This window comes from Triturus cristatus, chromosome 7 (genome assembly GCF_964204655.1).
Source record: "Triturus cristatus chromosome 7, aTriCri1.1, whole genome shotgun sequence".
NCBI lineage: Eukaryota > Metazoa > Chordata > Amphibia > Caudata > Salamandridae > Triturus > Triturus cristatus.
The window spans coordinates 1,304,180,705-1,304,196,579 of NC_140590.1; the positions used below are offsets into that span (position 1 = coordinate 1,304,180,705).

The window sequence follows — 15,875 nt, forward strand, 5'->3', positions numbered from 1 at the left end:
TGAAACATTTTAATAACATTATTGAAATTTTATTCATGACACTTTGGGGTGCTCATAGTAGTAAGACGAGGATGGCCTGATTTTCTTTGTATTTGGTCACGTACACAGATTTATTTATCGGACTCTTATGTTTTACGTTCCAAATGGTTACAAGCCATTCTCTTGTTTGTGTTTTAGAAGATTAGGACGTATTATGGTCCCTTACATGGATTCTTAAGCTTATACTGGTGGCGCTTGATGTCAACAATTCAATTTGAAAAAACTACATTGGGTAAGACCAATAGATAGATTTTTTACAATTTGTCATATACATTGGCTCATGGACTTAAGATTCGTGGGTGATTTTTATTGTCGGTTATAAAATTGGGGAACGTTGGCTGCTATATCTTTTTTGTTTATAGACATACATTTGGTTTATGTTACAGAGTACGTACAACAGGATTTTATTGGAATAACTCAGGGAGGACTTATGTCCAAAGGAATAATTATCTGGAGATGAGAGTTAATTTTCTCTTAGGACCTTCGTCGTTATTGGAGACACTTTGTTTGTTTTTTTCCCTTTCTCTTTTAGGGTTAGGGGACAGTGTACTTTCTCTGCTGAACCCTTTGTGGTGATTCATGGAATTCTCTTTTTATATCTTTTTTCCACTGTTTCTTTTGTCTTATACTTTTTATTTGTGTGCTGGTTCACAAGGTTTGGTGTGCTTTAAAGATCTGACACTATATGTAATCTCTCCTCTTTCATATAATGTCGTCTTGTTTGTCTATGATGAGGATGTTAGACACAGATGTTTATAAATGACATTGATTCTTTTAACATGCTAATAATGTCATAGGTGTAAACAATTAGGTAAATGTTGTTTTTATGTAATTCTTACAGGCTTTTAAAAGCCCTGTGGGCGAAACGCGCGTCGGCTGTCACGTGGTTTTGGAATTAAAATATATTTTGACATCACGACATGGAATCGGACTATTTTCTATAATATTCTGGGTACTTGACAGAGTCGAACAAATTGAGATCTACCAATGAGGAAGTTCTCTAATCTGGACTACGAATTATTTAACTTTACCTTGGTGTGCTGCCGTGCCTATTGGATCAATTCCATGGTTTTGACTACATTGTGGTCATAAAGCAAAGTACAATACTGGTGATGGATAAGTATTGAGCACTGTATCAGCACCCTAGACTAATTTGTTTATTTGTGACAAACCAATTATGATGAAATATGTACAGTGATGATGTGCAGATCAATTTGGCATATCCATCTTTCGCTCTTTGTACTCTTACAAAGCAGGGAAAGTTAAAAGTTGTTCCAAGAAAGCAATTTAATTCACAGGCAAGCTACTGGGTTTAAAAATTGCATCTTATGTATGTTCTTACTGCCTGTTTTGTAATTCTCTGCTGAGGGGCGCTGTCATTCTGGGCGCTCACTTGACATGAACTTATAGTCCTTCTTCTATTTTTGTGAAATGTCCCGGTATTTTGTTTTAAAATTCCGGTCACCCTACATAGTAATTAAATTTAAAAAACGTTAAAGACCTTCTCTGTCCAAGGATCGCGGGAGGGCGCTAGCAGAGGGAGATGTCCGTATTCTTAGACTGACTGTGCCGAGGGGCAGGCGGAGAAGGAGCCAGTGGTTGTGCAGTTACGTCACCCGCATGCAAACGTGAGGGACACGGAGCAGGCTTCGCGAGGACATTAAAAAAAAACAAGCAATTGCATTGCAAATGCTTAAGTTCAAAATTGAGCGCGACGCCGCTTCACGGACTCCGCGCTCGGTTTCTTTTTTCTTTCTTAACTTTAACACTGAGGGCCATATGTAGGTAGCTAAATACCGGTCGGTAACGGCCGAAATTCGGTAAATATCCCGTTACCGACCGGTATTTAGCTATTTGAGATGTAGGGGGCTGATTCTGGATTCGGTATTTACCGATTCGGAAATTAAGAAATCGGTAAAATACCGATTCGGTAAATACCGAATCCAGAAATGCTATGTAGGGGGAGTGCATCATGGGTGTGTGGATTCGTTATTTACCACCAACTACAAGTTGATGGTAAATGACGAATACCTTTAAAAAAGCATTTTTGTGCTATTTGAAAAGTGCAATGTGGCAGACATACAAGGGCATGTATGTGCACCACATGTGCACACATGCACGAATCAGGGGTGCAACAGGGTGTCAATGTGACACCCTGCCACCCATGATAATGCCTTTCCTATTACCGATTCGGTATTTACCGAATCGGTAATGGCAACTGGCTTCCCATTCATTCCTATGGGCCTCCAGGCCCATAGGAATGAATGGGAAGGGATGCATTATTACCGATTCGGTAAATACCGATTCTTAAATACCGATATTTACCAATCGGTAATAATTTACCTACATTACATTTACCGATTCATAAATACCGAATCGGTAAAATTCGGTATTTAAGAATCGGTAAATGTAATTTACCTACATATGGCCCTTAGTGCGGTGTCCTTGAAGCGGGCGCTGCGCTCAGTGCTAAAGTTAAGAAATATATAAATAATCCGAGCACGGTGTCCGTGAAGCGGAGCCGTGCCATCACCTGCGCGCAGTTCAAGTTACTTCTCAGCTGCATCTTGCCACTGTATAAACTAACAAGCTAAGCAAACCCTACTGGTGGGGATGAAGGGCATAAAATGATTTATGCAGGCTCTTGAAAGAACGGTGTTCTCTACACATCATAGACACGTGCGGACTACTGCCAATGAGAATTTCGGAATTCTGTGTAACGCACAAGGATTGGCTGAGGTATGGCCATTTCTCCAATCCTAGGTTACCTTCTATAGTACAAATTCCACGCCACGCGCAGAGCGCGTATTCAGATTTGCAGCCTAGATGAGAAGATCTTTGCTGTCTTGCACCACGGACAAACAAAATATCAATATCGGATAATGTTATGACGTTACGGATGGGTCGTGGAAGCAGGGGGCGCAGAGCAACCGTATACTAGGGGTGCAGGGACTGGGAGTGATCATACTGCGAGTGACATCCAGTAGAGCTAACAGTCGGCGTATGTAGGTTTGTGGAGGTCTTTAACGCGGGGACAGTGCTGCACGACAAGACCTGCGTAGAAAGTCTAGTGAGAACCAGAGCCCGCCATGAAAAGATCGAGAAGCCCGCTTGATCCGCAATACGAATGTGATCTATATCGGACCCCGGAGAAGAGCCGCGCAGTCGGCGGGAACCAGGCGTCGGTGCCTGAACCACGGCACTGGGACACCGAGATGTTGTGCGCCTATTTGAGCGCGCAGGGCTTTCCGGAGTTAGAGGGGCTGTTCAGAGGTGAGCAGATTGAGGGGAGAGTGAGGGCTCATATCTGTTTTGATGGCGTCTTCAGAAAGAAAGGCATGCTACACACCGAGCAAGGGAGATCTGCATTAGAAATGTAACGGTGCGAAAATGAGTGAACTTGCTAGAAAGTTAGGGGCATATTATCAAGACAGGCGATAAAAGATGTGAAGGACATCCAACCTGAGCTTCAATTGGAATTCCATAGAGCCCATTCAAGCCCATTATCGCCGTTTTAACGGCAGTTTTCTGCCGCAAAAGCGGCGATAATTTTATCGCCTGTCTTGATAATATGCCCCTTAGTTTTTAGGGTATGCTCTTAAAATATATTTGCACATAATCAGTAGTTAGTTCAAATCCTACATTTGACTGGGTGTTAACCTCATACGTTATTTCCAGTAACTACTAGATAAAACGTGTGTTCCCGCGAATATAGGAGCAGATTTACAAGCCTCTTGCTTTTAACATGGGAAAGATGATGCAAAAGTGGCGCAAGGGGCTTGTAAATCTGCCCCATAGATTTTATCCAGTAAGAAACGTAGTTTGGAATCCCCAGTTTCATTTGTGTCGAGACAACATGGAGGGCCACACTCTTGGCTTTGGCGATACCGCAATGCAATAGGTTTTCACATTTACGACACTCTCGTAAATGCGAGACCTATTGCGTTACAAATACATGTTTGTACTGCGCTTTCACTTTAACGTTGGCCGCGCCCCTTTCTTTAGAGGAGCAGTCTAAAGGCATTTGGCGTGACTGACATTAAAGTGAAAGCGCGGCATTGGGGCGCTTTTACAACAAGCATTGGCATAGCCAATAAGTGTTTAGTTATCCAGCACAATATCCTTGGTGCAACAACATCAATTGTTGCATGGGTCGCGAAGGCGAGACCTATTTATTGGCTATGCCAATGTTTGTTCAGAAGAGTGGTAAATGATTTAAGAGGGGGCTAGCGGGGGACGTTGGTGCTGCTGCTCTATCCCTCTGCACATGGAGTGGACATAAGCAGCTGCAAGAAGGGTGTGGTGTGCAGTGCCGCTTATCTTAGATATTACACACACAGACAAGTTTATATGGCGCAAAATTAAGTAAGGCTGCAAAACTGAAGTTTGAAAAATGAGACATGCCCATGTCGGTCACTGGGAAGGCATGTTTACAAATACGCAACCTGCCAAGCGATTCACTCCAGCAATTAAATGAAACAAAATAGGATAATGTGCCTGTCCAGAAAGACGGTAAGCACTGCAGCTTCAGTACTGGAGGACTCGGAGCTGCAGCTACGGTGCCAGATAAAACTGCCCCAGGCCATGAAAACCAGTTAGACCAGATGCAGCAGGCGGACCGCTTGCTTTCTTTCTGTACTCTGCACTTACACCGATCCTCACAGTTTAATCTCGATCAAGTGGGCGTTTCCGCCCGCACCTGATGCTGCTGTCTGTGTGCATCCACGGTACGGGGTTCGCTTTTCAGGCAGCCCCACTCTGACAACGCGCCCCACATTTCAGCTAATCCTGGAAGCTTGAGCATTTGGAAGCAATGTGGACTGCAGGGGAGGCAGAAGCGTTCACAAGTGTTGTCTGGGTCCCCCGCGCCCAGGCACAGTTGGTTTATGCAGGGCCGTTTCTAGGTGTTTTGCTGCCCTAGGCGAGAATTGAAAAATGCAGCCCCCTCCCTTTTACTACCACCACTCTCTCCCCCGTCATCTAGGCTAGAAGAATTAATACATTAGATATAAAAGAACTTTGGAAAGTTTGAAAGTGACGAAATGGTTGTGTTTTGCCCAGAAAGCATATTACAGCAAGATAAACAGCAAGTTCCACATTATTAAGGTGAACCAGCTATATTGCCCAGTTCATGATTACACTGGCATACACCTTGTGCTGCTCAAGTCACAAAGCTTACGATTTGAAATAACACACTCTGGTACCTTACTGGTATTTCTCCAAATGGTTTGCCATAGAAGGATGCAGCAGGGGGCATTTATTTAGCTACGCATAACATAGAGGTGGTAATGTTTTGACGAAAATGATATAATTTTGGTGAAAAAATGATATGCTTCCAATAAAATGCTATCCTCCTAATAGCCTCTCATCTCCATTTGGGATAGTGAGAATAAGGGTGAATTTGTTCTTGAATATTAGCAGAACATAGAAGGAACCATCCGGCAGGACTCAGTATTGTAGAGTAATCTTGACCAGCATGTTACACAAAAAATTAAGGGTCATATTATCAAGGTCCGGCGTTAAAAGTATCGCTGCTTTATCGGCAGAAAACTGCAGCTAAAGCGGTGATAATGGGCTTGATAATATGCCCTTGAGAATTCCAATAGAAGCCCATGTTCACACCAGAACATGGGCTTCTATGGAAATTCTCTACGGCATATTATCAAGCCAATTATCGCCGCTTTAGCGGCAGTTTTCTGCCGATAAAGCGGCAATAATTTTAACGCTGGACCTTGATAATATGGCCCTAAGTTGTTTGTTTATCACGAGTGTATCTGAGTGCATTCAATTTACTATTTTATTTCATTTTTGTAAAGGGAAATATTAAAGAGTGCAGAAAAACAATGTTCTCTGAATGGTGTTGACCTGTTTGGGATGCATGACTCACACTAACACACTCCATTAGTAAATGTGCATTACTATAAAAGAACGCTGTTCACTATCTGCTTTGCTGGAACTGGCCTAGGAAATGATCTCTCAATCAGCATTCTTCTTCCGCTATAAGGGAAGAGCGAGTTCCATTCTTTACACGCTTATCAGGATAGAACTCTCATCTTGAAGGAAGAGAATCCCAAGTCTCCTCTTCAGCCTGATTTCTAAGATTAAACAATGTGCTTTACATCCCCATGTTTAGTTCACCACCAAATATGACCATCGAATCCTGTCCTTGTGGTTTCCTTCTAGACCTGTACAAACAAGGACCGCAAGTCCTCGAGGGCCCAGAATTTCCCAAAAGCGGAAATCTTTGTTTTTTAGACATTTATGACAATGGAGAACAATGCTGACACATCTGGAAAAATCATTTTGAAATAGTGTGTTTGTATCCTCAGAAGGTACCCTCGCCAAACTGTAGTAGGTCACTGCGCTCCAACGCATAAAGGAGCCACCGTTACTCCTTTGCATATAGGTGCTAGACAGACACTGCAGTCTGTCTGGCAAAAGGCAGAGGGTTTCTACCTTTACCACCAAGGGAGAAGGGAATCAGCAACCTGAATTATTTAGCACTGACAACTCCTGGGTGCTAGTGAAACAGAACACTGGGACTTGAACCTGCAGCGTTGGGCTGCCTCTAATTTGGGACCATCCGGGTGACACACATAATTTACTCTCCAACGGAAATTGTTTCCTCCACCTTAACTCCACCTGCCATGCCTGCAAGTACACCTGCCTCCGGACCGGCACCGAGCCCGCCAGAACAGGCACCAACAACAACCACCTCAAGTGCATCCTGCTCAACACCCGCTCCGTCCACAAGCACGCCATCGAACTTTGGGACCTCCTCAACACTACAGCACCGGACGTCGGCTTCCTCACGGAAACCTGGATGAACACCTCCTCATCACCCGACGTCACCATAGCCATCCCGGACGGCTACAAGATCGCCCGGAGGGACCGCGTCCACCAAGCAGGAGGTGGCATCGCCATTGTCTACAGAAACACCATCCGCATCACGACCAACACCGACGACACCCTCACCACCGCCGAGCTCCTTCACTTCCAGATACACACCGACCCCAAGACCACCCTCAGAGGTACTCTCATCAGCGAAATCATCGCAGACTTCATCAGCCCGCACGCCCTCGCCTCCCCTGACTACATCCTCCTAGGGGACCTTAACTTCCACCTGGAGAACAGCAAGGACAACACCACCACCACCCTGCTAGATAACCTCGACAACCTCGGACTCAAGCAACTGGTCAGCACCCCCACCCACTATGCCGGCCACACGCTTGACCCCCATCTTCTCCTCCAGCAACCACATCTCCTTTAGCCACTCCACCGGACTCCACTGGACCGATCACAGCTGCGTCCACTTCAGGAAACCCACGACTCACCTCTGCCCGCAACAAGTCCCCCGTAGATACTGGAGCAAGATCACCACCGACCAGCTCACCACCTCCCTGGGCCAAAACCAACACTACGGACCCCAACGAAGCAGCCTGCAACCTCTCACAGTGGATCACCAACTGCGCCGACGCCCTTGCACCACTGAAAAACCCCCCTAGCAATCCCCACAGCAGGAAAGCCTGATGGTTTACCAATGATCTCAAAGACTCCAAGAAATCCTGCCGCACCCTCGAAAAAGCCTGGCGCCACGACCAGTCTACAGAAAACATGACCGCCCTCAAGAACGCCATCCGCAAACGCCACCAGCTGATCCGCACCACCAAAAGGACATCATTCAGTGACCGACTAGACAACAACACCCACAGCAGCAAGGAACTCTTCAGCATCATCAAAGAGCTCTCCAGCGCCAGCAACAACGACATCACGCCGTCACAAGACCTCTGCGACTCACTCGCCACGTTCTTCCACCGCAAGATCGCCGATATACACAACAGCTTCGGCGCTCAGTCTACGTACCCAGCCACCGAACCATCGCTCCCCACCACCACCCTATGCACCTGGAACCCCGTCAGCACGGAAGACACCACCCACATGATGAACACCATCCACTCCGGCTCCCCAGCCGACCCCTGCCCTCACCACATCTTCAACAGAGCCGACACCATCATCGCACCCCAACTCTGGGACATCATTAACAACTCCTTCACGTCCGCCACATTCCCGGAGAGCTGGAAGCATGCAGAGATCAGCGCCCTCCTGAAGAAACCCACCGCGGACCCCACAGACCTCAAGAACTTACGTCCCATCTCGCTCCTCCCCTTCCCCGCAAAAGTCATCGAGAAAACCGTCAACAAACAGCTGACTACCTTCCTCGAGACGAACAGCTCTCTCGACCCCATCGCAGTCCGGATTGTGAGCAAACCACAGCACCGAGACCGCCCTCATCGCAGCCACCGACGACATCAGGTCTCTGCTTGACAACGGTGAAACTGCCGCCCTCATCCTCCTCGACCTGTCGGCCGCATTCGACACTGTCTGCCACCACACCCTGACAACCCGCCTCCACCACGCCGGGATCCAAGGAAAAGCCCTGGAATGGATCACCTCCTTCCTCTCGGACAGAACTCTAGAGTGTCCGTCTCCCGCTCTTCCGCGCTGCGGCCACCAAGATCATCTGCGGCGTACCCCAAGGATCCTCGCTCAGCCTTATCCTCTTCAATGTCTACATGAGCCCCCTCGCAGCCATCGCACGCAAACACAACCTCAACATCATCTCCTACGCCGACGACACCTAACTGATCCTCTCCCTCACCAATGACCCCGCCACCGCCAGAGCCAGCTTCCACGAAGGAATGAAAGACGTCGCGGAATGGGTGAAGCTCAGCCGTCTGAAGCTGAACTCAGACAAGACGGAAGTCCTCATCCTCGGACCATCCCCCCCGCCCCCCTGCCTGGGACGACTCCTGGTGGCCCCCTGCCCATGGCACTGCCCACGTACCACGCACACAACCTGGGATTCATCCTTGACTCCTCCCTCACGATGACCAAGCAAGTCAACGCCGTTACATCTTCCTGCTTCAACACCCTCCGCATGCTCCGAAAGATCTTCCGGTGGATCCCCACTGGAACCTGGAAGACAGTCACCCAGGCCCTCGTCACCAGCCGACTGGACTACGGGAACGCCCTCTACGCTGGGACCACCGCCAAACTACAGAAAAGACTCCAGCGCATTCAGAACACAGCTGCACGACTCATCCTGGACATTCCCCGACACAGCCACATCTCTGCACACCTGAGAGACCTGCACTGGCTCCCCTTCAGCAAGAGGATCACCTTCAGACTCCTCACCCACGCGCACAAGGCTCTCCATGACATGGGCCCCGAATACCTCAATACCCGCCTCACGTTCTACACACCTACCCGCCAGCTCCGTTCCGCCAGCCTCGCCCTCGCCACCGTCCCACGGATTCGCAGAGCCACCGCCGGGGGAAGATCCTTCTCCTACCTGGCGGCCAAAAAGACGTGGAACTCCCTCCCCACCCCCCTACGACTGACCCAGGACCATCTCTCCTTCAGGAGGCACCTCAAGACCTGGCTTTTCGAGCAGAAGCGCCTCCCCCCCCCCAAGCGCCTTGAGACCCTCACGGTTGAGTAGCGCGCTCTACAAATGTTCCTGATTGATTGATTGAACTCAACTACTTCAACTACTTTTCGGATTGGGAAAAGATATTCGACAAATAGCTATCACTTTTGCACAAAAACACTGTCCACTCGTTTGCAGGATGCACACTATTCCAGAGGATAGACCATTAAACTTGACATATTTCAAACACCCTGCAGCTACGACTCCATACCTGGCCACATGTCTATTTATTGGATAATCTCATCAGCTCAGAGCTGTGCTCTGAAATGCTTAAAAACTACCTTTACCTCCTGTTGCAGAGAAAGCAGGAGAGGGTGTTCGAAAGGCCCTTACCGTATGGCTGAGATAAAAGTGCACCCCTTAAGTGTGTTGGGCAGCGTGCAACGAAGCACACACATCACAATGAAGCAGTAGAAATGGAAGATCACAATAAAGAAAAAAACATTTTAGTGAAAAAGAAAACTTAAGTCCAAAGAAAAACTGAATTTCTGCAAGTACCATTGGTACTTTACTGTTGTAACGCACACAGTAAACAAAATGAATCAGGAAAACATGCGTAAACTGGGATAAAAATTAAGCACATATATACTGCAGATGTTTTTGAAACCAAAAATATCCAAACATTTGTAAATTTATACAGTGCATATGCATTACCTTGTATATGGTAATAATGTTTTTGTGAATCAGGCCCACGTGGTATATCCTCCTGGATTTCACCTCAATAGTCGAACCTGAACAAAAAAAGGAATAAGCAAGCAGCGTTTGACACACAAAAAAAAAAATTATTGCTACAAACCGGACATGACAGAAAAACAAGCCATACAATTGGGTGAGGAGCTTCTTGATTGAAAATGTTGATTTTTTATGTGTAGCTCTCACTTAATACTTTACATTTTGAGTTTCTGGTGGCTGTGATATGATTCAATGTTTCCAAGCTCGGCTAATGAGAGGAAACACTCCCCTTACGTATTTAGTCCTCAATCCAAAAAATGATTGCCGGGGAAAATACAGACCTGGATGAAAGATGAGACGGTAACTTTACTTTTCAGCTACATAAATATAAAGGTTAGCTGTCAGAAATGGAAAACTCAATTACACAAATTCGATTTACCTGGACGACATTTGTCTGCTCTTCACATTAGTCATAATGTAATTTAGTCAACCTAAACATTTTTGATAGTCATACTATAAGGCATGTAGTGAACTGTAGGCCAAAAGGCACCCTCGGAAATACAGGTAACTTTAGAATCATAGTGATTTATAAAGAACTTGGACCATTACCTTTACCTGTAACTATTTATATAAATATTGACTTAGCATATGCAGATGTTCTCCCCTCATTACTTAACGAAGAATGTTCTGTGCTTTCTATCATTTAGACAAAGCGCTTGCACAGACAGCTGAGGTGAGAAGTCAATACGTATCTTTGCTAAACTTTCTCCTGCACTGTAAGGGAATGTTTGACATCGAGGCTCCGCGGGCAGTGTCGGGAACACCACAATAAAAGCGCGCTACGTTCGCTTCACCATTTACACCAGTGGTGACAGCAGTGTTCCCAGCAGCAAAAAAGCAGGTGGTGGCTAGGAGCACGGTGAAGCACCTCAGGTATGTCATGGCGCCTCCTGCCGTGTTTTTTTAAAAGTGCAGCGAGAGAGCATGCGTGACGAAGCGGATAGGTAGCTTGGAGCTGTCCAGAGGCAGGAGGGAGCACTTTCGGGTGTGCGCAGGCATTAGAAATGTGTGCCTCACTTTACACAACACCTTGCCACTGGAGGATATTTCCTAAGAGTGTGGAGGATTGCACTGGCTGACTGATGATCCGGTGGAAGGCGGGCGGCGCGCACCGAATGGCCCCCGCCCGTGGTGCACTGGTGCCGAACGTGACCCCATGTCGAATTGTAGAAGGCGTTACCCAATGCGCTTTCGAGGTGGAATGTTTGTTTACGTTTTCATATGAACAGTACGTACTCAGTAGCAGCTCTTTTGCCGCCTGAGCCCTTTTGCCTAATGGTAGAAACGGCCCTGGGTTTATGCCGCGGATTAAAACCATAGGCAGAACAAGCCCACGAGTGGTGCGCGCTGTAAGACGCAAAAAAATAAAAAATAAAACAGGACACGAGAACAATAAATAATACAATTTGGCAGCGCGCTGTTGGACACAAGATACAGATGAAAACATTTCAGGGGTATATATTGCGCAATGAATAACGTGCTTGAACAAGACCGCGTGTGGTGAGTGCGCACTGAAAGGAATGTTAAGTATGCAGCTGGCACCCGGCCACGCTGCTGACTTGGTCAGGTCTTTCAGCAGGGTGGTGAAGGTCATGTACTTCCTAATAACCCTCCCACAACAGTTCACTATCCCATGGAAGTTGCGTATCAGTAGCGAGAGTGATTTACTATTCTTATGAATAATTTGGACCTCTCTACCAATTTTTATAATTTCGTTTTTATGGTAGCAGGCCCAAAAAATACTACAACCCACAGTCTCATTGCACAGGGCCAGACCTTCTCTAGAGTGGAAGACTTCTCCTACCTGGGGCTTCTTCTGAACTTGGGGCTTAGATGTTCATCTTTATTAAAGAGAACTTTGCAAAGAGCCATTTCTGGAGTGCATGACTTTGCAAAACTTATTGGTCATAAACCACTGATCTTGTGTTAAAAATATATAAAGACATGCATTTCAATTGCCACTTTTGGCTGCAAAATATAGGGGTATGCCAAAATTGATCAAATTCAAGTGGTTAAAAATACCTTTTTGAGGAATCTTTTGGCTGTAGGTCAAGGTACCTGTAGGAAGGTGGATATCTGACTATGGTTACCCCCAAATTTTTGCCTAGTGTCTAGCTGGTTTTTCGACTTAGTGGGCCTGAGACCCTGCTATTCAGGATCTCAGCCTGGCTGTTCTCTCTTTAAAATGGACTCCATGTACCCTAGGTACATACCCAATTGGTTGGATCACCCTGTCAGCCCCTGTACCAGTGTACACTAGGTACCCAGGGCATTGGTGTACCCAAGGCCTGCCAAGGGCTGCAGCATGTATTATGCCACCCCAGGCTTGGCCTAACAATTTGACACAACTGGCTGATCACTCAGCTGGGGTAAGTTGGTGTAATCACCTCTTACTTAGGTGTAGTATACCTATACCTAACCTTAAATGGGACACCTGGTAACCTATAAGTCACTCCTATGGCAGGCCTTAACAATCCTGAAGGCAGAGTGCTTGGTTCCATGTGAGATGGTGCTCTGGCATGAGCTGAGCCTGTCTGCAGTGGTCGGAACAACTTCCTTCTACTGTTTCCAGATATCGTCATACCATATACTCTTAAGTGCATTATGAACCTCGCGGTTAAATGCTATCTTTGGTTTGGCTTTATCAAAACATGTCGAGTAAGGTGTCATACGAATTGGAATACTAACCCCTCGCCAATTCTGGCGACGGGGTTAGCATTCCACCCTTCTAGAGGGACACGACATGTACAGTGCCTGAAACCCGGGTAAAATCAGACATAGCCTCAGCTCCACAAAATGGATGCTGCCACCACAGACACAAGTCTGCCCTCCTGCTGCTGGGAGTCCTTCCAGCTTGGGAGGTGTGGACAAAGGGTTTCCTGCCAGGGGAGGTGCGAGCACCACCCCAGACAGGATTTTGTGTATTGGTCAGGTAGGGCTTGAAAGAAACCAGACATGCCTGTGGCTCACAAGGAGCCTCGGGGCATATGCCAGTTCAAACCGGTCCTGGGGCACACCAGTCCCGGGCCTGGGGCGAGCTGGACAACGGATTGGGGGTGTAACCACCCCCCTTCCTGGTCCCACCCCTAGGGAGGGACCTAGCAGGTAGTCCGGCCCCTAGAATCCGAATAAAGGTAGGAGCTGTGTCCTAAGACTTCAGACATCCTGGAATCAACTTGAAACTAAGAAGAAGACGGGAACTTCGACATTCTGCTGCACAGAAGACTGAAGAAAATCTCCCCTGTGGTCAGGGAGTGACCACCTTGCTAACGCAAGCACCATCCAGCGAATCACCGTCTGCTTTGCCGCCGCCTCCCGCCGGAGCCCGAGCCCAGAGACTGACAAGACCTGGACCTCCAGACCTCTCACCGCCCGATCCACAGTCCCTGCAAAGAGGAGACCCGTGGAGGCACCGAGACACGTGGAGCCAGCCATCTTGGAACGACTACGACAAGCTGACAAGTGCAACAACCGAGGCTCCCTCCAAGTTGTGCTTTGGGTCCTGAGAAGCCCAACCCTCGAGCAGCATCTGCACCAAAGGTGAGCCCTCCAGCATCTCCACGATCTGCGTGGGGCCCTTCTGCATTTTGCCACTCGACGCGCCTAACCGGTTGCTGGCCCGCTGGCTAGTGGCCATCTTGGCGACGAAATCTACGACAAACACCGCTGGTCTGGTTGCTCCAGACTGGCCCTTGCTCCCCTCCAAAGGAGCAGTTCCTCTGACCTTGCTGGTCAGAACCATCAGCTTAAACTCCTTGCCTACAACAATTGCTTTTGCCAAGGCTTGTTTGCTTCGATCAAGTCGCCGACACCGCCGACAGCGAGAGCCTGCGTGGGACAGCTCGTGACTCGACTCCTGGACGTCGTCGACCTTCAGGGACCACGTGGCTGCAGAGTCAAGCTACACCTTCCTTCCTGTTTGCACCCGACATCGCCTGGTACCCACCTGGTGCCACGCTGGTCACTGGCTAGTGACTGTGAACACTGTCCCCTCTGCTTACAGGTCTTCAACATCTCCGATCCACTCTTGGATCCACTGCATCTCTTCCCGACCGACCGCCTGCAGCACTTTTGTCTACAGGCCCCACGGAACAGATAGAAGAAACCCGACGCACTTCGAGGCCTATGCACCCGCTTCCTGTGGGTGAGGTAAAGCTGGCACACCTGTGCCCAAGTGTAGTATTACATCTCTAGTGCCTGTGTTCCAAATCTTAAGTTCCTAGGTCATCCGGAAGATTCCTTTTGCAGTAACTTTGTACTTTTTACGCACCCATTGAAACCTATGGGAGCACGCGTGTGACTATTTGCTCTGCACACGCCACCCGTGGACCTCCTGGTCACTAACTGACGTTAGCTCCTTGTAGGCCCAGCGATTCTAGAGGCCCTAGGCCTTTTCCCTTTTCTGTTCGTGGTACTTATACCACTATTTTAGTATATGGTTCGAGTGGCCACCAGGGCCTATCCATATAAAGTGCAACTTCTGTGTATTCTGTGATAATCTTGTTTGACGATTTGTGCTCCTGTGCTCATAAAGAGACTAGGGGTTACTTTGAGAAATAAATACATATATATTTTGAATATATATCTGTGTGGTGTCCTTTCATTGGTATAAAAGGGGGTTACTATTGGTAAAACAGCTTGCTTAACACGCTTCACGAGTTTAGCCTCAAAGACTGCTTAGCCTACGCTACCACTAGGGCAGCTAGTCCGAAAAGGTTGACTTACAACCACACCATAAGGGTTGCTTGGCATGGTACAAGGTGGTCACTAGAACTAGTGAACAGCATATACCAGGCCAACTTCTCACATTGGTGAGCAGCGGTTGGATTTGAGCTTGCTGTGTTTTACCATTGTAATCTCTTGGTTACCAATTGAAAGATCACATAGGTACCTGTAGGTACATATAAAACAAGATTAGATATACTTAAGTTCTACTGAACTTAGTTGTTGTAGAGCAAAGGGAGTAGCACACCCTGACTACAACTACTAGATAGGTTTAGTAGGTAAACCCAAGTGTAGGTAGATTGCAACACATCCACCCACACTTAAGAGCAATGGCCGGGGCAGAGGGGTCCACTGTACCCATCTCTGTTGAGAGTGACCCCCAGAGGGCACCATCCAGCTTTGCTACCCTTAATCAGAATGAGCTCAGGCATTTGGCAACTCTTAGAGGCCTTAAACAGCCCAAGAACCCAAACTCTGCTGAGCTCAGAGAGCTCTTACAGAATGATGAGAATCAGAGAGCACTCAAGAAAGCTTCCCAGTTAGCCCCCTTAGGGACAGGAACAGGAGGCCCCCCTTCTAAAGATGCCACTGAAGTACCCCTTCCCAATAGTCACCCCTTAGATGGGATGCCTACCACAGAGGATGAGAGTGAAAAGGATACTGACAGTAGTGAGGATGAAGGGAGAACTAGCCCAGTGCCAAGTATTATACTTGGCCCAGCTAAACCAAGGCTATTGGGGACTGACAGTGGGTTCAACCCACTGGATCTCCCCAGTGGACTTAACACAGGGCTTGGAAGGCAAAGGAATCGCTCAGGTGACTCCAATGCTTCCCATGGCTCTAGAGGCTCTCAAGGTCACTCCAGGAGAAGGATGACCACCCCTCAGAG

General features: G+C 47.6%; 1 protein-coding gene across 4 annotated transcripts in view; it reads left to right on the plus strand.

Annotated features, from left to right (window-relative positions):
- The first annotated feature begins 2,812 nt into the window (after window positions 1-2,812).
- The window catches only part of SAMHD1 (SAM and HD domain containing deoxynucleoside triphosphate triphosphohydrolase 1), a 1,667,622-nt gene continuing 1,654,559 nt past the window's right edge, over window positions 2,813-15,875 (plus strand). For 2 of the 4 annotated variants that reach the window (XM_085618925.1, XM_085618921.1), the window contains exon 1: window positions 2,836-3,312. Coding sequence is in view for 2 of the 4 variants with exons in the window: in XM_085618921.1 (XP_085475047.1) it covers window positions 3,129-3,312 (184 nt within the window). In the remaining 2 variants the exon portion in view is untranslated. Of the gene's footprint in view, window positions 3,313-15,875 lie in introns of all 4 variants that reach the window. The other 2 variants (XM_085618924.1, XM_085618923.1) reach the window with 2 other exon arrangements.